This window comes from Thermobia domestica, chromosome 3, assembly GCF_964235325.1.
Source record: "Thermobia domestica chromosome 3, izTheDome1.hap1.1, whole genome shotgun sequence".
NCBI lineage: Eukaryota > Metazoa > Arthropoda > Insecta > Zygentoma > Lepismatidae > Thermobia > Thermobia domestica.
The window spans coordinates 230,942,757-230,967,819 of NC_137456.1; the positions used below are offsets into that span (position 1 = coordinate 230,942,757).

The 25,063-nt window shown below is 35.0% G+C and overlaps 1 protein-coding gene across 1 annotated transcript; it reads right to left on the reverse strand.

The window, feature by feature from the left end:
- Positions 1 to 12,744: 12,744 nt before the first annotated feature.
- Positions 12,745 to 23,318, reverse strand: LOC145682154 (uncharacterized). Its single transcript, XM_081753742.1, has 3 exons — positions 23,150 to 23,318; positions 16,125 to 16,757; positions 12,745 to 16,040 (listed from the first exon to the last, which is right to left on the reverse strand). Exons 1-3 carry the CDS (start codon positions 23,316 to 23,318, stop codon positions 12,745 to 12,747), a joined length of 4,098 nt encoding a protein of 1,365 aa, XP_081609868.1.
- Between the last annotated feature and the right edge of the window lie 1,745 nt (positions 23,319 to 25,063).

Here is a 25,063-nt window from a genome sequence, read left to right on the forward strand (position 1 = left end):
ACTTTGTTTCCACAGCTTCAATGGCGTTCTCCATTGCTTCATGGGATTATTGCATAATTTTTCCTCATTGTTTATTTCTAAGATATTCAAACAACATAGGCTTTAATGTAGGATCACAGAGACGAGCACAAATTATACCCACTATGCCTATAGTTACTCATGTGAAAAATAATCTAAAGGGCAAAAGGCAATAAAATGGGAATTGAACAACTAAGTGAAGTTTAATTTCAAGAGGAAAAGGAACACTGTTTTGTGAATATATATCCTCTTCCTACCAAGTATTTTCAGAAATGGGTGTTTCTTTTTCCTAGGCGTAGCCCGTGCTAAGCTTCAGATACAAGTGGCTTATAAGTTGAAATAAGAAAACGCAAACACATAACAATGACTAAGGTGTAAAAAATATAATATAAACCCAAAACTAGCCAGTGAAAGATCTTAATATCCACTTTTGATACGCACTGCCAACTGTCGCCAGCCAACAAACTAGTAGTCGTCAGACTTATGAGGTCCTTCGGAAGGAATATTAAAGGCGCGAAATTTTTATAGGAACTTACTGTGGAGTTAGAGATTCAACCAAATTGGATTTTAACTTTCTTGTCAATCCTTATGGAAAAGTACCAATGATCTTCACCCATGACGAAATTAGGCAAAATCCTTATTTTGCATACCAATATTCGCTACCCTTTTGCTTCAGTGAAATCAGTTGTTTCTTTTTTAAAGTAAAAGTTGAGGAGTCTTATTAGAAATGAAGCCACTGTTTATAATTACAAATAGAACTGAAGAGCACTTACCTGACTCATGTGTTCCAATTTACGTTAATTTTCTTCAAATTTGAAGATCCAGCAGAAAACTCAAAATTGCAGTCACCGTGCGCTTCAATTCCACTTTGACCGGCATACGCGTGAGACAGTGCCGCGGCAATCGTGACAAAAACAACTCGAAGGATGTACGTACCGTTTCCGGAGTGTCGAAGGAAGAAATAAACGAGACATGCTCTGGATATTTTAACTGAAAATTTGCATCCCGAATCAAGTATTTCTCACCAAAGCAATTCATTATATCAGTCATTTTTTTGACAAAACAATAACTATGTGATATTTTCTGAAATGTTCCCATTTCACATTTAACGAACTGGATTTTCAAAAGCATTGAAACACACTTTCCATTGTTTTAAACAAGAAGCCAACATGCTGAGTTTAATATTATTTAATTTCAGCCTTTCTAACATAAACTCCTGATATGATATTCCGTAACACCTTTTAGATATTCTTTCCTAGAATGTTTTCTTATCTCTTACTCCCATGAGACAAGGGGTATTCAGCATATATTTCACGTTTCCATATGTACCATCATTTGAATATTAATGTGTTGGCCAATGAACTATTTTATATATTATCATACTTTGTAATCCGTACCCCACTTTTTACCTCTTCTTTTGATGTAAGTAAAATATAAACAAATGTTGAACGTTGTGTCTAATTATTAGGAATGAGAATTCTCAGTCATGCATTTTGTTCATCCAACTTTAAGAAAATGCAACATTTGCATGCAGTGTTACATAACAACCAAATACATACATTGATAAGAAAATTGGAAAATACAATATGGAGAACTACAAATTATACGATCCATCCAATTATGTTTCGTAAATTTCCCTACGGTAGGACTATGAAAACAAAAAGGAATGTAAATATTAATATTATCCAGTAATAACTATCATGTTTTCTAAGTAAACGTTGTTTTATATAATTATATTTCCTACCTTGTATCACCTCATTCATGCCACACCATATATTCGGCAACGCATTGTCCTATAAATTTTCTTTGTTCCTTTCTCTTCTTTTCTTTCTTTTTTTAGGTGAGTTGGTCTTCTATAAGTTTCCTGTATTTCAAAGTTTTCCCTTAAAATAAGTTATTGCTGCGTGTCTTAGTCCCAGTGAACGTACTATTTCATATAGTACCTTCCTGTTAAAATGCTTTGTTGCTGGCGCGCTATATATTACATTATGAAATATGATGGTAGAAAGTAACAAACGAGATTATAAAAGTTCAATTGAGAGGATTTATTATGAAACACCTTGTTCATGTATTTCAGGGTTATCTTCGTACTCGTTCAATCATCACATTCATATTCCTTATAGCTTCATTAAAATACAGAACAATTTTACACTTTACAGACTACAATTCTCTAACTTTGGAAGCCTAGGAAAGGCTAATATTTATGATTTATTTATCTTTCCTACTTCTTGAGCACTTTGGTTGCATATTCTAGAAAATGTTTTGTCCAATGTGTAATCATACACAATCTAAGAAACACAGTTTTTATCATTTCGTAGTTCGGTGTCCCTTACCTTGTATAGCGGCAGAAAGAATGGATTCTTCATTGCTATTTAACGTTCATTTCGTTTGGAAAATATTCATACTACTCGTACCTGAGCATGTGATAGAAGAAAAACTTTCATCAGGATTGATGGATAATATATGTGATTCTATTCGTTTATTACGCTCAGAAGGATACTCATTTGAACAAGAGATTTACTGGCAATGAGAGAGACTCATTGGAAAACATAATTTAATTTAAAGACTATTGAAATACATTGAAACAATGAGTAATAATAGGTAACCAGAAAACTCACAAAGACCAAGTACGAAGAAAGTTAAATTATTGGTTTAATTTTGGTAACAAGCACGTTCGAATTTGTTTAATCCTTAAATATGGTCTCGAAGAATTTAATATCATTTGTAAGCAGAATATTGGAGCCAAAGAAAACTAAGCTGTGTAAAATAGATTAGAAATATTTGAAAGTAAAATTTCTCAAACCTCTACGGGTTGTTTAAGTGTTACGAAATTCCGAGATATACATTTCTCAATAAAAATTGCAACCCATTAGATTCTCACTCGGTTTCTACTCTTCTAGGTGTAATGCAGAAACAACAACAAAACCTGTTGTTTATGACCTAAAATACCGATTTGTTGTCCTTAGCATTGAAAACACTTAAGTTATAAATTAAATTCTGAAACATCCATCCCATTTTATCCCGTTTGTCGCATTTCATATACTACTTTATTACTAACATTTTAAGTAACGAATTCTACATACGATCTAAATTTTCAATACTTATCTTAACAGTTTCGGTTAGCCGCTTTTCAGTCTTTAGTCAGAAAAGATTTACTTTATATCTGCCGTTGTTTAAAATTATTGATCTAGCTCTGCTTTGAAATACGTTAATATCTCAATCGCAGAATATAGCAGGTATAACTATATTTGTCAGCTACCAAATATGCAGAAATTGCTGGAATCCTGGTAGGCCTAATTGGACGTAAGGGATTGAGTGAACTTTCCGAACTTATTTTGCTGAAGTGGCAGAAAGCAAGGAATTGGTGTTTCATCGGTTTTGATCCAGAATTCCGATATCGAAGATAATCCTAGCAATAGGTGAACATTCCGAGAAAAAGTAAACAATGTTAATGTAAAAATAGAAGATGACTCAGATTTAAGCTGTAAAGTCATCGCCAACTACCCCCACATTTATCAATATGCACTTTAATACTATTTGGATGAACATTGTTTCGGAGTAAACTTTCTAAGTTCTTGTGTACGTTAGAATGTTTAACGCACTTACTTGTTCAACGTTCAATATTCTAACTTCGAATAAAGGTTGCCATCTCAAAGTCTTGCTAAAGTAATTGATCCTCAGTGATGAAAAACGATTTTCTATAACAACAACTTGAGCGAACTATCTGAATCGTAGCCAGGGGAAGCTCCATATTGTGAGGCAAAACTAATTCTGAGACAGAAATTTTTCTCTGAGCGTATGAGTAATTAAAAGAGTATCTTGCTTCACGAGGTGCTAACGTCAGCAGAATGAGCTGTAGAAAATTAATTCAAACTCATCGATCATTTCAATAAAAATAGACAACATTTGTCTGCAGAAAAGGTGAGAATACGATAATGACTAAACCAGACCTCATATATATTTAATGTCAGTAATAAATAATAGCGGTTAATCATTGATCAAAACTGTGTATATTAGGTTTAAGAACTTATTTTCTAAAACAATTAACTCTTAATTTTGATTTATGTATGGTGAATATTTCTCAGACATATATAATTGACTTCGGCATATTAAAATATCTCATATAATTGGATCGTTCCGTCATTATTAAGAACCATCCTTGGAAATAGATTTTAAGTCATAGTTTGGTCAAACGGTGGGTGATTCGATTGATAGCAATGAGTGCAAGATGTAGGAGCACATCCATACGAGGAGTATACTGAAAGTCGTAAGCAACATATTTTACAAACGGTAATATATAGTTGTAAGTGGAACCAAGTATAGTGGAAGAGTATTGTGACTAGACATGAAAGCAGGTTCCATCATTATGAACTTGAAAAAAAACAGAGAATGGAACGGCACCATTTGAATTCATAATCGAAGAAGAAAGCGAAGCCAGTGCAATCGTTAGTGAAAGTTATGGGGAGCGTCTTCTGGGATGAACTGCGTTGCATTCTGGTAGACTTTCTTGAGCCCGGACAAACCATAAATTCTGCCCGCTACAAACAGACACTATTGAAGCTCCGTCGTGCTTTGCGCGATAAACGCCCTGGAAAGATCATTCTTCAATAGGATAACGCGCGTTCGCATACTGCACATGCACTATGGAGCAGATCAGGAGATTTTGGTGGAAAACACTTCCACATCCTCCCTTCAGCCCCGATATGACACCTTCCGACTACCACCTTTTCGGTTTTGTAAAGAAAGAGATGCGAAGCCATCCGTACGAAACACTAGAGGATATTCGGCACTCATTGCGTCAGTGTCTACGAGCAGCTGGAACGGCATTCTATAGCAATGGTATTTTCAAACTTGCAGAACGATGAGAAAAATGTGTACAAAAGCGTAGAGTATGTGGAACAGTGAAAGAAAGTTTTGTAGATTCAAATGATATATTTGGTTTCACTTACATTTGAAGATTACGGTTGAAAAAAGGTTTCTCACGACTTTCTGTATAACCCTTTTATTATTGAATAAAGATTAATGATATAACTCAGATGCATTTATGCAGTAGGTAAAGATTTAAGGATAGAGCGTGTCTAATATTCATTCTCTTGTCCTCAAAATGTTTCTTTTAGTGGTATATAATTTTTAATTCCGAAATGGATATTCCAGTTTTGCAAACTTAAGCATCTATGTATTCTTTAGGTATGCTATTTTCAATGTTAAAATCAAACTAAAATGTTACTAATTATAAAGCTAGTATAGTCTGTAATAATAATTGCATAATTGATATTTTATTTATGCATAATAAAATTTGTGATAGATACACTCAAAATAATTATTATTAATATGTAATCGTCTTCAGAATATTCTGATTTAAGGAAATGCTGCTTAATACTAAAATTGAAAGAATCAATAATGACATAGTTCGTAATTGCTTATTATTTGCCTCAGTAGTTTGTCACTATTGCTTTAGAAATGCTATTTGAATAATAGTAATGTTAACTCTTTTCAGCATTTCGCCGTTTCGTCTTATGATTTTCCATCGGCAATTACCATGGTATACGAAGAACCAGTGTACCGATTTCTTCAATACAGCTACAAGTTACTGCCAACAGTGAGTTCTCCTGACGTGAAATCTCTTACAATTCATCAAAGGCAATGTTTATACAAAGAAGAGAAAAGGCTGGAAGTGAGTGGACTGTACAGCTATACTACATGCCAGATTCAATGTAGAGCAGATTTTTATGTCAGGAGATGTGGATGTGTACCTCATGTGTACGATAACTCAGGTAATATACTAGCATTTCCATCTGGGCATTAACACACGGTGCAATAGTCTAATGATATTCCCTTTGTCTGTTACTTGAGACATTCATAAGACAGCGATTAATGTATTTCAGGTATGACACCCAAGCAAACTTTGCGAAAGGAATTTAGTGTATTGACAAAGAAATTTTTAATATTTTATTGGTAAGTGAAACATTTCATGACGGTAAACTGTGAAAAGCATTCACGAGGATATGAGACAAATCTATTGTTGTATTCCCAGAGTATTGTTAATGTTTGTGACCTGCATAACATTTTACTTTCTTGAGTTTTCTTAATGACATTGTAGATAATATATGTATGTACATATTAGAGAATACAGGAGATCAGGCATAAGGCCTTTATCATTTTGTGTCCAGGAGATCAAGCATAAGGTAAAATGATATTCAAAGAAAGTAATCGAATTCTAGATCAAGATCAACAACACATCAATGAAAGATTTCGCTATTTTTGTACCCCTAGAGAAGGAAAGTAAAACAAAAAGTCTTCAGCATTTAACTCCAGATTATTAGCATTTATTATGATATGTTTAAGTATAGTTAGCTGTTGTAGAATTATTTCGATAATTTTTTATAGCTTCTGGTAATATTTAGTTACTTTAGTGTAAATTTTATACTTATCAATAATATATTTTTTTAATTTAAACATTTTCCTAGGACTTCAGAAGGAATGCGATATTGATGGACTCATTTGTGTTAATGATGCAGGTTAGTAATAGTTAGTAACTGTTTTTGGTCTCGTTGAATTACAAACAAACTCAAGGTTGTCACTCGGAGGAAATTATAAGCTGGGTTATAACTGACCATATATCAAATTGTTAAAATACAACATATTATCTATTACAGTTTACGAATACCTAAACCTAGAACGTAACTTATACATAATTTAAATCAGTAATATTCTTTATTGCCTGTTGACTGTGGCACACTTCTCGTCACAATAACTGATATTGTCTTCAAGAGTCAAAGTCCAAAACGTTGGCCCTAGATCTTAACGTTCTTCGCGTCTGCTTAATACATTACGAGGGAAAAAACTGCAGACTGACTGGAACTAGATTCAATCATGTAGAAGGTACAACAACAACATAATAGTAACCGAAACGAACCGATTCACAGCCATACGTTCTTGTAGCAGGTATGATAGCGAAAATATTTTTTCACTGCTCATTTTGACCCTATCAACTGTAATTTAAATATAAGAATAATAATAACATAAGTGAACAGAGTCTTAGGTTCGTTATGTACAATTGAGCTTGTTAAAATGTTTTCCACTGATCGTCTTCAATAATATCTACAGTAATTTATAGCGTTGTATATAATTCGCATTTTAATGACAATGGGCGTCAGGTATGGATATAAAAAAGTTGTAAATATATCTCAGCTATGTTATATACTACATCTAAACATATTTATCAAACAAAATCATAACTCGTTTTCGTATTGTCTCTAATGGATATTCTTAAACGAGCCGTTGGAGAAATATACTCGTTGAAGAAGGTAATTCTTAAATGTTGTACTCAAAGAAAACATAAGGTAAAAGGGAGAAAGAACGGTAAATTGTATACATAATAGAAAAGTACGTCCTGCGCATGATAAGAGTATCATATACTGAATGCAAAACAGGAAAATGAATTATGGAATTAAAATAATGTCATCAGTACCATACGCCGAAGTTCCTCAAAAGAGGGAAGCTATGTTTCCAACTTCATGTAATTGCAGGTGATTGAATATATATCTCAATATAATAACTATTTATTTTACATATCTTACTCAAGGGTGATTTAAATAATGCAACTTGTTGTGTACAAAGTAAAGTAGTTCATAGGTCCAACTTAAGCAATTCACAATATTCGGTACATTCTGCTAAAAAGAGTACCATTTGAATAACTTTGAAGTTTCCTTCTGTCCCTTCTTAAGATCACAGGTTTCTAAAACACATAAAACTATATCCTCTTACATTTAATTAAGAGCGTTTCCTTCGAAATTTACACTCCACGTATAACAAATCTTGGCTACTGTTAAAAAAAGTAAGTAAAACTACGATAGTGAAATAATTATATTTCCACACTTAGGGGCGTAACTTTTGAAGACATTAAAACACACATATAAGAATTTTAACTAGTTGCCCATAGTAAATTTTACAAAGTCAGTTAAACAAATTATTATATTCGACACTCTCTGGATAAAAGAAAGAAAAAATCCCTCCATTATTATCGAGTCCTCTAAATAAGTTGTAGGCACTTTAACCCGTTTTAGGAATGGTAGCACATTCCAACATAAATACTCGTGATGTACACATGATCATATTATGTTAGTAATAATAAGTTACTTTGACAGTTATAACTGACAGTGTGTGGTAAGCATAATCATAACGGATAGATAAATTAGGCAGACTAAAGATCAAAGTTGCCTAACACCTCAGGTGCTAGGGGTCCCGGGTTCGATCCCCGGCCCCGCCAAGTGAACTTTGTGGTGGAGAAACACCGTGTGCGTGGGTTTACTCGGGGTTCTCCCGTTTCCTCCAACTTTCTTCATTCCACCATTTCATTCATTACTCATCATCACCGTCTCCTTTAGCCTAACCGGCATAACCGTGGGACATAAAACTCAAAGATTTCATTTTCATTTTCAAAGTTGCCTAAAACTCACATCTGTGGCACCTTAAAGTAAATTCAGACGTCACTATTCGATTCATGTGTAGTCAGGTTCACTTACCTCTATGTTACGCGATATCAAATTTAGTATACTTTCGGTGTTAATATAATTCAAAATACTTCCCTTATAATCAGTTACATTAAACTTTTTGTGTGTTTCAATTAATATGTGATTTGTGTTAGTATAATTCGGTATATCCGTACTCCAGCCTCATCTTTTGGAACAAAAATACCTCTACGTAATTTCTATTGTTATTTCTTAAATTACTACAGAAGTCAAGAAATTACGAATTTAAATTAAATAATAGAAAAGATATAATTCCGTCTTCTATGAAAAAATTAGGAATTTCACATTTCTCTCCTTACTGAACTTCTGGTCGCTAAGCTAATTTCCAAGTTATTGAGTCAAGCAAACTTTAAAAATATAACTAATTACGTATATAACATATTTAGAGGTAGCATTGTAATATTCTTCATCATAATCAATAAAAGGAGAATAAGTACAAAAATAAAATTACAACCAGAAATTCAGTGCCCCAAAGATGAGCGGCTCAAATATAGGTAAGGAGAGACAATTTCGTTGACCACCAAATTGCGTTACAAGATGTGCCTCTTTTCCAATTTTATGGGTAAATATCACCAGAATCTAGGGTGCTCCGTTGTACTAAATGTAATAGAACACACCACATCTTTGCAAGGAAGAAAAAATAAGCGAAATGCTGACCGCCTCATACCATCATTACTACCATTAGTGATATGAGACACTGACTCGATATATAATTTACGAAAGCAAAACAGAAAAGCGCAATATATATAATTGTATAACGTTATTGTATTTGAGTTCCATAAACAAAATATAAATAAAGCAAAATATAGAGGTCAGATTCGGTCAGTCACATTGAGCCCACCGGTTCAATTCATATGTTCTAAGAAAAGTTATACAATTATTTTATATTTCACATTGGTCATTCCACTATTCCTTACCTAGATGATTACAGTGACCACTCACATTTTACTTACCATAAGAGGTTGACTGCCAAGGTGATTTGAGGGTACTGGTCCCAGGAAGCCATGAATTTCATCTTACCTTTCGCTCGATTATGGATAGTTATATCACATTTTTGTCACGATATTTTGTTTCTCCCGAAAATGAACCAATGGCAGCCGAGTACATTGTCTGATTCTCATTGTCTCACAGTAATTTGTGACAATCAGCATCACATATGATGCTCAAAAACATGTATAAGTTAGTAATTTGTGATATCAAGCATGGGCATCATATATGGTGCTCATTGCCCCAGAGAAAAGTAAGTAGAGCGCCATATATGAAGCTCATGGTAGTCAACCTGTTAAGTAAAATATGACACCTGATGTCACCCAATGTGCAAACCGAAATCCTAAATTGGAAACTTACGTCAAAATGATTAAGCAGTGACAGCAAAAAACTAAACTTTTGAATGACAGTGAACAGATTTGGAGGTAGAAGAAGAGAAATGGACATTCATATAAAATTTATATAGACAAGGAACACACAACGTTTACCTATATGCTAAACTTTAATATTGATTTTTTTACAATGAAAAGCTAGTTCCGAGGTAAAGGTACATTTCAGTTTTGTAAAACCGTAAATAATAAAACAAGCTTTTCCCTCCATAATTTATTGTCAACCCATCTAATCCACTATGGGTAAGATTAACAGGGATTAATTCTAATTTATTACTAGTGTGGCGCATAAGAGATTCTATTAAAGCAAACCCTTTCTACGAAGTCGAATATTCCATATGAGCTTCACGGAATACTCGAGGAAAGCGTCAGTGAGCAACTAGCGACATCTTGCCTAAAATTGGCGGCCCCTCAGCCACAAGCCGCAGTGGCCCTATATCGGTTTTAAAAACTATATCACCAGAGGCAAGGAGGCGATAAAACGCCAGCTTAACACAAAATTAAACCCACAAAAATATAAAATCCCCTGTATGTGAGATTTGATTACATAAAGGTGTATCTAAAAACCACACAATGTACCTCATGGCGACGTGGTAACAATTCCCTGCACTAACAGCGATTCAGACCCCACTTTGTAGGGTATTTCTCCGAAAGAAAAAACTCAAAGGCCAAAGCAGTCACTGGTTATAGTGGACTGCATAAAAGAGACAGTCACGGAATGCGGTCCATCCAGAATAACATTTACGCTCAGTTCCCATTAATACATTAATACAACCATTCAAATGTTAATTGAACTCTGAAATATTCAATTCTGTAGAAAAATTTCAAATCCCAAAGGTTCAACAATATACTAATAGGATCCAGTTAATTAAACAAAAAATATATACAGATTTTAATACTTAAAGTAAAATCAGTAATATTTGACTTACTAATCCAACTTTAATCAAATTTCCGAAGATACTTTAAACGTACCAAAAATACTACAATACATAAATATATATTTGCATCAAATGACATGACAAACTCCAGTTGACTATTTGTTGACTGAAAATCGGCAGTTGAATGAAACCCTCACTGGAGGGTATGCAATCCGGCCAGCTCAATACTTTTTCCGCCGAGTGCACAAGCCAAAAATTAAAAAAAAAAAAGAATTTTGCAGATTATGTTCAATAATTAGAATTCAAAATTTCTAAACTCGGTACCCTGAACCACAGAGAGTATGAAGGTGCAGAAACCTGAAAATTCTTTAATTTTTATAACTAGCAAACGAGTTTAATACGTAACTTTCCTGTCTCGCTTACATTTTTTAACAGTAAAATATCCTTCAAAACCGTTAAAGTTCTTATTCTAAATCACTTCTGCTATTTTTACACTAATTTCTAATTGAATCTAACCAGAAGTGATCCTGTGGTTAACTACATAACAAAACATGTGCGATCTGAAAAGAACGCAAATTAATCGCAATGAAAGAAACCAATTAAACCAAATAATCTTTATTATAAATTTACAAGCAACAACATTTAAACAATACACGTACTTAAAACAAACTTTAAGTTGTAAATGCACGTGGTCAAACTGAATCGTGAAGGAAGTCAAAAATTTTCCAAGTTGACACAATGTTAATCAAATATCGTTAATAAGAATCAAAAGATGCAATGAATTCTGTTTTTGACGCTGACAATGAGAAGAATAGAAACGCACTACAAGAAAATACAATTTTCTTTCCTTTTCCAGACCCAACTGTCGGTCCAAATCTTAACAAAGACTCAGGCCCAATTGTGGTCCCAACAAAAGGTCGAATTAAACTTCAAAATACCTCACGATTAATAAACCGAATTCAAATATATAACAAACGAAACGAAGAGGAGTTACAAATTATTTATATGAGCCAATTCGCGACTTATTTTTATCTTTTATTAAAAAGTAATATTTAACAAGCGGTTACGAAACAAGATATACGAACTCGATTACTTGTCCTTCCTGCTGGCCATTCTCCGATCCCGGTGGCTTCCTCCGTGGAACTGGCAGTTCAACCAAGGAGCTGCATGCCACCAGGTGCAGGCAGTGTTGTCAACCAATGACAGGCTCATTATTTCATATTACCAATTCGAAATGTTTTATAAAGTTTAATCCCATTTCCGTAACGATATACATCACAATGAGTTTACTGAATCTAATATACTTATTACAAATAACAATTCATCAATTTTAATACATAACACATTAAAATTTTAAATAATTTTTGCTTCTTATTATATAAATATTCTATTCATTTACTGTACAATATGAATGTATATATTTGTAACTTCACTAAAGTACAATAACAATGTTAAAAACAATATTCATACTAGTGGACTGTAAGGCTTGATTCGTACACCACATGAATGCAACCAAATATAAATTCACTGTATTTAATGATTACAACTACAATTTGCACAGAAAAATAATACAGGAGAATAAACATGTTCACAAGGTCTTTAGTTGTAAATGATTGTAATTCGATGGCTTACTGTTTGTGATATATTGTACGATGTTCTACCATGATATATGGTCCACCAAACTGTATGCTCTTGCTGCCTCCACATTCCCACACACACACACCAAACAATGGAAAAGCGTTAAGCAACTTGAACACTGTTGCCAGCTAAAGGCACACACACTGTTAAACACACAAATATTCCCAAACATACTCCCCCCTGTTGGTCAGCTAAGGTCTGACCAAATAAAACTAAATGATACATATAAAAAACGAAACGAACACAAAACTTGAAGCAATATTACAACTGTACTTATTTTTTCTTATTACACAAATCTCAATTCTAATCCTTGTTACATGGTAATGCAACTAGTTTCTTGATGGAACGTTTATATGTTCCAGTTGTAGTACGAACTGTTACTACACGAACTAAGAAATCCTTTCCTGGGAACACTTCTTCAATGATGCCCAATTTCCACTGCAATGCAGGAACGTTGTCTTCAATCAGCAAAACTACATCTCCGACCTTGAGATTGTGTTGCGGTGAAGTTGTCTTAGAGCGTTGTTGAAGACCATGTAAATAATCTCGGGACCATCTCTTCCAAATGTGTTGTTTTAGTTGTTGCATCTTCTGCCAACGAGATAAGCGGTTGTGTGGTAGATCGGTGAGGTTAGGCTCTGGTAAAGCTGTAAGTGCTTCTCCAATTAAAAAATGTCCAGGGGTGAGAACACTGATGTCGTTAGGCTCACTTGATAGCACTGTAAGTGGTCGAGAGTTGAGACAGGCCTCAATCTGTGTGAGTAATGTTGCAAACTCTTCATATGTTAACACTGCACCTTTTGTAATACGAACTAGATGGTATTTCATTGATTTTATACCGGCTTCCCATAGTCCTCCAAAATGCGGCGAATTTGGTGGTATGAAGTGCCACTGAATTCCTTGGGTCGATGTAGAATCATGAACTTGAGAACTAAAAGGATCTGATGAAAACAGCTGATACAATTCTTTCAATTCGTTGTTGGCTCCAACGAAATTTGTGCCATTGTCGCTGTATATATTGAGACATCTTCCTCGTCTGGCTATGAATCTGCGTAAAGCTGCTATGAATGACTGCGCACTAAGATCTGTTACCAATTCCAGATGTATTGCCTTGGTGGATAAACAAACAAATAACGCAACATATGCCTTACGTACAGATCTATTTCTAACTGCTCCTGATTTTATGTAAAACGCTCCAGCGTAGTCCACGCCTACGTTTAGGAATGGTCTGGCTTGCTGCACACGAGCTGGTGGCAACTGTCCCATAAGTTGTTTTGAACCACTGGCTTTTAACTTGAAACACGTGAAGCAATGATGGATCACTTGTTTTACTACCTGTTTGCACCTGATGATCCAATATTTCTGGCGTAGTGATGATATTAATAATTGGGGTCCAGCATGAAGTAATCTTAAGTGTTCTGCTTCAACTATAAGTTTTGTTAAGTGTTGATTTGAAGGCAGAACTATTTGATGTTTGGCGTCAAACGGAAGTTGACTATTCTCCAATCTTCCTCCAACTCGGATCATGCCTTCACTATCTAAAAATGGATGTAAATTGTTCAATTTACTTCTTGACAGAACAATGTTTCCATCACGAAGATGCTGTAATTCGCTGTGAAATCCAATTTCTTGTGTCCATTTGATGCAAACATGGAGCGCTGTGTGGAGTTCTTGTACTGAAAGACCTTCTGTTAGTTTATTTTGCTTGTGTCTGATGTTATGAACAAAACGTCTACAATATGCTATTGTCCTAACTAACCTTGACAATTTTGAGAATCTTGTTATGGTTTTATTGCACCAATTGTCTAAAGTGACTGTCAATGTTATGGTTCCCTTACTCTCTGGAACTTGATCTGGTTGCAGTGAATCCTTACTTGTGACTGACCAATTAGATTCTAAACTAGAAAGCCATTGTGGACCGTGCCACCATAATGAATTGTCCTTTATGGAAATTGCATCTATTCCTCTTGAAATCAAGTCTCCAGGGTTGTCTAAAGAAGTTACATGTTTCCAACAGCTAACGTCAGTTAAGTCTTGAATTTGAGCTACTCTGTTGGCCACGAAAGGTTTCCATTTATTACACGGAGAAGCTAGCCATGCCAACACGATTTGGGAGTCGGTCCATAAATGGACGCTACTTATGTTCAATTTTAAAATTGGTAAAATCTTGTGAACTAACTTTGCCAAAACAACTGCTGCGCATAACTCCAGACGTGGGAGAGTGATTTTCTTGACTGGGGCCACACGTGATTTAGCACATAATAAATTAACTGATATTTTTCCTTGTTGATTGATCGATCGCATATAAATGCAAGCTCCATATGCTCTTTGAGAAGCATCTGAAAAACCATGGATCTGAATCTCCTCTATGTTTCCTTCAACAAGTACATATCTGTCGAATTTTATCTGATTGATTAATGGAAGTTGCTTGTATAATTTAATCCATTTCTTTGCTAATTCCATTGGTATACTGTCGTCCCATTGAACCTTTTGCCGCCACAATTCTTGCAAAAATATTTTGTATGAAATGACAACTGGTGAAATTATTCCTAATGGATCGAATATAGAGGCAATGATTGAAGCAACCTGGCGTTTAGTAATGCACTCTTGAACCTTCATTGTTGACGTCTTGCTTTCAACGAGAAATATATCCTTGTCTGGATGCCATGACAATCCTAATGCCTTGACGCCTTGGCCCTCATGGAACTGGATTGGACGCTGCACTTCTCGAAGCTCTGGCGAGATGGATTCCAATAACCTTGGGTCATTCGAACTCCATTTCCTAAGTATAAAACCTCCCTTTCCCAGTAACTCTATCAATTGCTTCTGGACCTCTAAAGCTTGCTGTATGTCGCTCATGCCACTACAAACATCATCAATATAGAAATCTCGACGTAATATTTCTGCTGCTACAGGGTAATTATGCTCTTCTTCGTCTGCTAATTGCTGTAGGCATCTTGTGGCCACAAATGAAGCACATACCGTACCATACGTCAGTGTTTTCAACTCAAAAACTTGAATCGGTTCATTTCTAGATCTTCTCCATAATATACGTTGTAATGGCGTGTCTTCTGGATGAACATTGACCATGCGATACATCTTAGCGATATCTGCAGTGAATACTATCGAATGAGTTCTAAAGCGCAAAATGATAGAAAACAAATCTTGCTGTATTGTAGGACCAACTAAGAGAATGTCGTTGAGGCCTTTTCCGCTGTCAGATTTTGCTGAAGCATCAAACACCACACGGAGTTTCGTTGTAGAGCTTGTAGGCTTAAAAACTGCATGATGTGGCAAATAGTATGCAACGCTGACGTCCTCCTTTTTACTCTCATCTATCCTTACCATGTGACCAAGATCTTCATATTCTTGCATGAATTCCGTATATTTAGCTTCAAAGTCCGGATGTTGATCGAATCTTCTTTCCAATTGCTTTAATCTAACCAATGCCTGCTGATAAGAATCGCCTAAAACTGTACGGTCTTCAAGCAAAGGCAATCGTACAATGAAACGCCCTGTATGATCTCTTGTTGTATTCTGAACGAAATGTCGCTCACATGCAAGCTCTTCGCTTGATCTAGGTGTAACAGTAATTTCCTCTAGTTCCCAAAATTTTTGAAGTTGTTGCTGTAGATCTATGTTTGTCTTCACAAAACATGTTGTTAATGGAATATGGGGGTTACGTTCTTGAGGAATGCGTCCTGCCACGATCCATCCCAATTCTGTCTCCTGAAGCACTGGAAAATCACCTGGCCGTGTTTTGTGTCCTGACTTCATAATTATGTAGAATACTTCCGCACCTAAAAGAATATCTATGTCTCCAGGCGTATTAAAAGTAGGATCTGCTAGAACAGTGTCCTTGGGAATGTTCCAATCGTCATAATTAATTCTTTCTTCCGGTAGTTTACTTGTAATGTGAGGGAGAACTGAACAACTTATATTCAATGAAAATGTGTTAACACATGAATGGACACTAATATCTACAGAGTACTTTGTATTAGATATCGCTTGATTTATACCTTGAATTGGAGTATACTGTCTATACCGTTTGATGTTCAATTGTTGCACCAAATTCTCTGTTACGAAATTGGTCTGACTAGCACTGTCTAGAAGCGCGCGACAAGGAACCAAATTTCCCTTATTATCCCTTACTTTTACTATTGCAGTAGATAACAACACTCTTGCGTTGGGCCTAGCCTTTAATGCACAATATGACACTTGCCCTAAATTTTCACTGGAATCTGAGTTGTTACTACGCTCTTGCACCGTAGCACTGCTTACACTTGGAAACCGCACTGATTTGTCCTTTGTTACGTCTACATGCAATAATGTATTGTGCTTTTTGGAACACTTTTTACAACCTCTCGATTTACAATTCTTCAAAAAATGATTACTTTTCAAACAATTCATGCATAATTTATTTTTACGAATGCACTCTAACTTTTGGCTGTGTGCCGCATTCACAAAAGACGAACAAGAATATAAGGGATGCTGGCTATTACAAAATTCGCATGCATTTGAAAATGTTGATAAATAAGTCTTTGATGACTGAATACCTTTTACTTGCTTGTCTTGTACGCTACTACCCTGCTTCACACCATCAATACTAGTTCTCATGTTCTCAAGCACCTGACAACGTTTCTCGAGAAACGAAAAAAATTCTGATAAAGCAGGAAAATTAGAATTCGTATTTTGAAGCTCCCATGACTTTCTAGTAGTTGCGTCTAATTTTGATACAAAGTGTTGGGTCAAAATTACGTCTGTGAGGTTTACGTTTGGCTCAAGTGCTTGTAGCGCATTTATATTGCTAGTAGCTGTATTTATAAAAGCGCGAAGTTCACTTACATTTTCTTTATACACTGGCTTGATTTGTAGTATTTCGTGAATGTAAGAAGAAGCAATTAGCTTTTTATTTGAATACCTGTCAACGAGTAATTGCCATGCTACTGAATAATTTGTTTCGGTAATTGGTAAATTTTCAATTAGGTTTAACGCTTCGCCCTTAAGAGAAGTTCGGAGGTACTGAAACTTCTGTACTGTGGAAATGTCTTTATTCTCGTGAATAAGAGATGTAAAAGTGTCCTTATATGATAACCAATGTTTACAGTTCCCGTCAAATGCAGGCAACTGTATGACCGGCAATTTAACTTGTGTGCTACTGCTAGTGCTATTATTAACAGCTGATTCTTTATTTCGATGCTTTAAAACAAGTGCTTGCATTTGAGCCTCTAAAGAAAAATACACATTTTCAATTTCTGCACGAGCGTTTACTGCTTCCGCTTCGGGTTCGATTTGATCAATTTCAATAGTATCTTGCACCTCCTGCAACTTTGACCAGACGTTATTTAGATGTTTTAAGCGTGCACGTATTTCTTCTATATTGCCTTCATTTGGATCAAAGGCCTGAACAAAAGTGTTTATTCTTGTTAACTGGCCTCTGTATGCAGATCTTTGCCTTAAAAGACGCTGGTGTGATTCAGCCATGATTAAATGCTACGCAGAAATATGAAGAATAAAAAACTACTGACCTGATGATGTTGTTTTTTGTTTTCTTTTACCTATGAAATATACTCCAGAAGCGTGGTCCTGGTACAACAGCTGTCCGCCTACGCAGAAAACGTGCTGATTGTCCAACGTACGTGATAGCACCACATACAGGCCGACACAAACACATTTCTCTTCATAACAGCACAGAACAATTCTCACAAATCTTTGCACTCATGTGGCCCGGATAGGACCAATGTACAATATGAATGTATATATTTGTAACTTCACTAAAGTACAATAACAATGTTAAAAACAATATTCATACTAGTGGACTGTAAGGCTTGATTCGTACACCACATGAATGCAACCAAATATAAATTCACTGTATTTAATGATTACAACTACAATTTGCACAGAAAAATAATACAGGAGAATAAACATGTTCACAAGGTCTTTAGTTGTAAATGATTGTAATTCGATGGCTTACTGTTTGTGATATATTGTACGATGTTCTACCATGATATATGGTCCACCAAACTGTATGCTCTTGCTGCCTCCACATTCCCACACACACACACCAAACAATGGAAAAGCGTTAAGCAACTTGAACACTGTTGCCAGCTAAAGGCACACACACTGTTAAACACACAAATATTCCCAAACATTTACTTTTTTTCACATTCTTTTTATTGTCACATGACGGCATAATTTCACGGAATTTCTGTAGCAGCTCCAACGCTGGTGCAACGTGTCCCAGTGGAAAGAAGAAAATGTACGAAGTATAATTTTTTGGATCAATACCTTCCTCTGCGTTATAACCTCCGAGTAGTTCTCACACAAACTGAAAAGCAGTTTTAAAAACAAAACAAACAAAACATTAATAAATATATTTAACAATTAATCATTTAAATAAATCAGTGTAAAGGTGATCATGACCACAATCATTAAGCATTAACGTCCTTATAAACTTTATGCAATTTTTAAATTAGGAACGAATTTCATATTTTAATATCAAAAGTTTCTAAAGAAACACTGTTTATTGTTAATAAATATTTCTGATATAAATTTTAATTCCTCAGTTTACTAATTTTAAAAATTTAATTAACTCTACTTTCACACTTCCAAATATCAATATCCATTTTCGAAAACGTTTAACAATAATCAAATTTTTTATATGTCCAAATACAATAGACAAACATTCATATAGACTCGATTAAAGAACAATAGCTCAGATGGAAACTCTTACTTTGACTAGTACCTCTCTTAGGATAATATTTCTTATTTTCGGAGACATGTGAACGTCTTAAGGAATCCTGACCGTTGTTCTCAACAGATACTAAAGCAGATTGGGAGTGAGAAATTTTCGAAACCCAATTGTCCCAACCATTGATCACGTATTTTTTCTTTAAGAGATGACTTTAGATGTGGCCTTACAAGGACCGTATCTCCAAACACAACATCAACTGGCCTGCGCGTAGCCAACATAGTTCTCTTCATCTGAGCCCAGGCTTGTTCTATATTCCTTAGAAATGTTCTCAAAACTTCAGAGTTCTTACAATTATTAACATCAGCGTAACTCAAGGAGTGTTGATAACGGACGTCCTAGGACTAACTCCGCTGGTATGGATTTAAGCCCGGAATGCTCACAAATATTGACTTAAATTGTAACTCTGAAATTGATTTAGACCAGTCTTCTTGTTACACCGAAAAATAAGATCTTAGGGAGCATTTTAAAGTTTTAGTAAACCTTTCAGCAATTTTCGCATCCTTATGATATGGATTGACCTTAATAGCTTGATACCAAGCCCGAACAAAAATGGCTGAAACCGCAGAAAAAGTAAGCCATATGTATTCTCAGGAGGTAGAGTCTCCGAAAACTCTACACAACAAAATACATCCGTCAATTTCTTGCAGATCGATTGACTTTACAAAATTCTTAGTTTTTTTAAACACACATATGTAGACACAATAACTATTCCTCATAAAATGATTCTAAAGCCAGCCGAATTAGGGAGAGGGTCAATAGTATCAATCATGAAATTTTCACAGACACGACAGCATAGTTTATAGACTAAATATCTCATTTTTCTCTTATTGTCTTCTCTCACCTTTCCGCATAAATCACAGGTCTTTACATATTAATTTACATTCGTAACTAAAGTATCCCATCTGCAATACCGCATATTCTATTAAGTGTCTGATAATTCCATGTATGCCCACCTGCCAAGCACAAATAGTGAAAATATTCAATGGCAAGTTGTTGCAGATCCTTAGTAATAACTACCTTATAGGGACAATTTAATGCTCTACTTTTCTTCATAAGGACACCTTTGTTCAGTTTTAAACTTCTAATATTTTCAACACTTTGAATGCTGTTAGTTGTCCCAATAAGAATACTATCCTTCGCTGAAAAACATCCGTAGCCAAAGTAACCAAAGATTCCGTAGATGTTTAACGCTCCTCGCCTATTAGGAGGGCGATATTTGTAACAGCAGCTATCCTTACAGGATCGATTTCAATACTGTTCCCATCAGCTACAAATCCTAAATACTCAATACGTTTATAAAACAATTTACTTTTCTCAGGGGAAATAGTTACAACACTTTTCCTCATCCTCGACATTACTTTACGGAGAACCTTTATGTTTTTGTATTGTGGCTGTAGCGATAAAGAGTTCGCAGATGTACGATGTAACACCCAGGTCCTATAGATCCCCAAGGATTTTTCCATATCACGTCCCGAAAGATTGCTACCAGTTTTTATATCAATCGCAACCCTTGTATAGTGAAAGCTACCTCTAGGAGTAACAATTTTTGTTATCTATCTTGAATCTTCATGTAAATTCAACTGGTTATACGCCTTCATCCAATGTAACCTGATACACGGTCTTATCATCTAAACTAGTAAGACATTCTTCAATATTTGGTGCTGGATAAACATCATTAACTATAAACTCATTTGCCTTGCAAAGGTTACCTACTGTTCGATAAGTGTTATCTTTATTCAGAACCAAAATAAAACTACTAGCAAAATTTGTATGGTCTACTTCTACTAAGATGCCACTATCAACTAATTCTTGTACATGATCATAAAAAGTCTCCTTTCCTCATGGTACCAGGAAGTGGTTTTTTAAATGTTTTATGCTCTTTAATATACCACCTTGCCTCAAAATGTTTAAATATCCAATCTTACTAGAGATTACATCATCGAATTCAGTTATCAAACGATCATCGAAAATCTAAACCCCAACATCGGTATACTGATCGGTTAATTCTGAGTCAGCAATATTCCCAGTTTTTATTGTTACCACTTAATTCTTCAGTCACTTAAAGAACTAATTTAACTGGTCCTTCTTTCCAATCAACTCGTAAAACCCTTCAGACTGATCCATCTCGGATACTTGAGATCCACTATCTTCCAAACAGTCAGAATGCCTGTCTTCACATCAGAAGAGCCATTTTTCTTGGTCTGGACATATCAAAAGAATACCAATTCTGATTGACACCTTCTGCTGGTTGCTCACTACCATTTGCTTCCTGTATCGATTTCGTAATTGGATGATGGTGACTCAACTTTTACCTCTCCTGTATTTCTTTTCGTCTTTCTTATTTTCCGTTTCTGAACCTTCGCACAAGATTCCAATGATCCACTGACAGCCTTTAACTTCTTAGATTGTTCCACTTTATTAACTCCATCTTCCAAGCCAACTGTCAGACAACTTCCAAGATGACCCCATTGTTCTTCCTCGATGGTGAAACCCAAATGACCCATCAGGTGCTGCTGCAAAAGCTGAATTTACCACCATATTGTGTAACTCATCGAAGGCTTCATTCGAATTCAACTTCTCAACCGCTGACAAGCAAAATAAATTGTCGCTAGTACGAGAAGACACCCTCGAGTACCTTCAAGTCTGTTCTGTCCTGAAGAACCCCTCGGATAGGATGTGAAGCTTCTTCAGTTGAAGATCACAAGGAAATTAAATCCAGTATCTGTCCTTTAATATCACGTAATTCAATTTCACATTGGATGATTTCATTACTCATGAAGGTTGAACTTTCGAAGAACAAATTCGTTAAACCTTCTGATTGTTGTTTCTTAAACACCCGTCTTCTTTTATCTTTATAGGAAATATGTCCGCCAAAACAAACAGATTTAAATCCCGATCCAGGTTTCAATCCCAATTCCATACTATCAGTTTTATTGTACACAAAAATTCAGATTAACAAGCATCCTGTTTTCCCGCAAACACAATTTACTATTGACAAAATCTAATAAAGATATGGTCGATCTCAGAAACGGCATCCCAAGTAAACATTCACAGGAAAACAACTTTGAACGAAACACAACCATCCAGGAAAATGAAGTGTTAAAGTGACTTCACTACACGTGAATTAGCTGGAGCTTAAGGTGGCACTAATAGTTTCCACAGGTATTCCTACTTGATAAAGCGTGGCCCCAAATTTGTTTAACAGCTCCTTCGTAACTAAATTATAAGTTGATCCAGAGTCCACACAAATATAAGTTTCAAACCCGTTCACTTTCGCAGCATCTCTAGCATTTAACGTTGGAACAGATTAAGTGTCGAAGATCAGAATTATCCGGCCGACGCCCGAAATTGGCATACTATTTAGAACTGAGTTCCTTAACAAAGTTACTCTCAATTTTTTTTTAACGGCAAACTTCTTTCTACGTCTTTAGAAGCATCACTACTAATCAGATAAAAAGGTGAATTAGCCTTGACACCAACCTTTCTGTTATAATCTATTCGGCAACGTTGAACATTGTTGTTTTGTTCTGCAACAAATCCCAGTTCAGACAGTGATGTTGGAACATACCATTGCCACAGTTTGAATGTAACAGATGGATAAGGCCATCTAATATAAGACGAACAAAGTGATTTTCACTACACTGAAGTTCCAAAATATGTGCAGAACAAATCATATCTTCCCCAAGCTGATGATAAAATTCATTTAATCGATTTTTAAAATATACGCTCTGATTAATGAACGTTTCGCTGTACTAGTAATAAATCTAGAAGAAAACGCATTTCTAACTGCTTCCCAAGATAAATTTCTATTTAAGTCTAACTGTATTTCCCTGAGAAATTCATCTTCGCACTTAGACAGAAGTAATGAGAACACCATCAAAGTCGGAAAGCTAGTAGCGTTTAATGTTTTGTCAATGATAAGTAATAATTCGAAAATGAAGAAACTATTCTTACCATTAACACCTTTGATATCTTTCAGGCGAGATTCATGTAATTCAGCTGACTTTGTAAACGAATATTTTCTAACTAAGGAATCCTGTCTCTTCCCAGGCATTTCCATACACTGTCTGTCAGAAACATTTCCAACATTACTACTTGCATGACACTCGAACAAATAACCCATAATATTTGTTAAAGATCTAGAATCGCCTCTAACATTATGATTCAGAATAAAATTCTTACTTATTCGAACAAAGTTGAACTCCCAGTACTAGAAACTTTCCGATAATAGTCACGAAGATTTAAATACCTATTACTGCTATTAACAGAACCCGTTCTACCACTAGATGAATACTAAGGTAATCTAAACACCACTTGTCTATCGTTATTAACATTCTCCCCACAATCTCGGCACTCGTATTGTCTATCTGCACCAAGAATACCTAAGTAATTATGAATTGAAGTTTCTCTAACAGGCGTTAAACTCATATTAATCATACCAAAACCACTACAATTTTCAAAAAGACCAGTTTGATCCACTGTCGAATAACACGATTCATCATCAGGCATGTTAATATTAACATATTCATTCCCGGAAAAGCGATTTAGAACTCCCAAATATCGATCACTTTCAAACAATATTCGTAAAAAACAACAAGGTATCAATATTAATTAACAATAAAAAATATAATGCAAAATATTACTACTAATTACTAAACTAACTACACTAATGACACAAAAGATTAAATATTGAAATAGACCTACAGAAAATCAGCAAATTCTTCAAAGAGTGTTCGATATATGTTCACAGAGTGAGTTCGTCTAAATTGGAAATATTTCAAATAATAATAATTATATTCACTAAATCAATTAATTTGCTCTCATAGTAAGGAATTGAGAATAGTTCGACGGAGGAAGTCTTGTAACAGTCCCCTGCACGTCACAGCGATTCGTACCCGAAATTTGAAGGTTAATTCTCCGAAAGAAAAAAAACTCAATACCCAAATCACAACGACTGTACAAAAGGAGCAGTCTCAGAAAACGTTCCAGCTACAAGAATTTATACGCCCAGGTTCCATTAATACATTAATACAATCATTACAATGTGAATTCAAGACTGAAATATTCAATTCTGTAAAAAAATAATATGATACCAAAGGTAACAATTTATTATGAACAATATTCTAATAGGAACCTGTAATTAACAGTAGAATCAGCAGCATCTGATGGATTAACTCAATCTTAATCAAATTTTCGAAGATTACTCAAAATGTACCAAATACATTATATATATATATATATACATATATACAACTGGCGTATTAAATGTAATTATTTTATATAATTTTTTATGCATTGCGGAAAATATAACCTAAAAAGCATTGACTCAGATGGGAATTGAACTCACAACCTTACAATTTGAAACACATCTGCTTACCGCTGAGCTAATACAAGCATTCTTCACAAGATGCTACTTGCTATGTATAGCGGATCTTTAGATAATTATGACATTCATATCCACTGCAAACGCTGTTTTGGTTCTACTTTGACTTTAATTTTAGTACTCAGGCGAGATTTATGTTTTATGTCTTCACGTTCAGTGTTGTTTTACAAAAGGAAAGTTTCGTTTACGTATCTTAATGTCCCATTCCGTATGGAGAGCTAAATGACAGACATTCATGAGCTGTCATTAATATAAAATTTCCAAATATTGTATCACTAAGTATTTCAATGTTGCTTTTTTTATACAAATGGTAACAAATCTTGTTATATTTAAAAAATGAAAAACACATCAGCAAAATTTTGCCGATTGCAAGTTTGGCTTGGATTTTCAAACATGGTTTACTTTTTTCCGAAGATACCCGAAGTTGGACTTATGAGGGAACCTATCCAAATGTAACTGTGACTTCGAGTCGAGACTATGGCCGT

Coding starts and splice junctions, on each gene's coding strand:
- LOC145682154 (XM_081753742.1), bottom strand. CDS start 23,318: ATGGGTTATTTGTTCGAGTGTCATGCAAGTAGTAATGTTGGAAATGTT. Junction 16,758..23,149: donor AGATATCAAAGGTGTTAATG/GTAAGAATAGTT, acceptor TATTGCATGTAG/ACGTAACAAAGGACAAATCA. Junction 16,041..16,124: donor AGGACGCATTCCTCAAGAAC/GTAACCCCCATA, acceptor TTTGGGAACTAG/AGGAAATTACTGTTACACCT.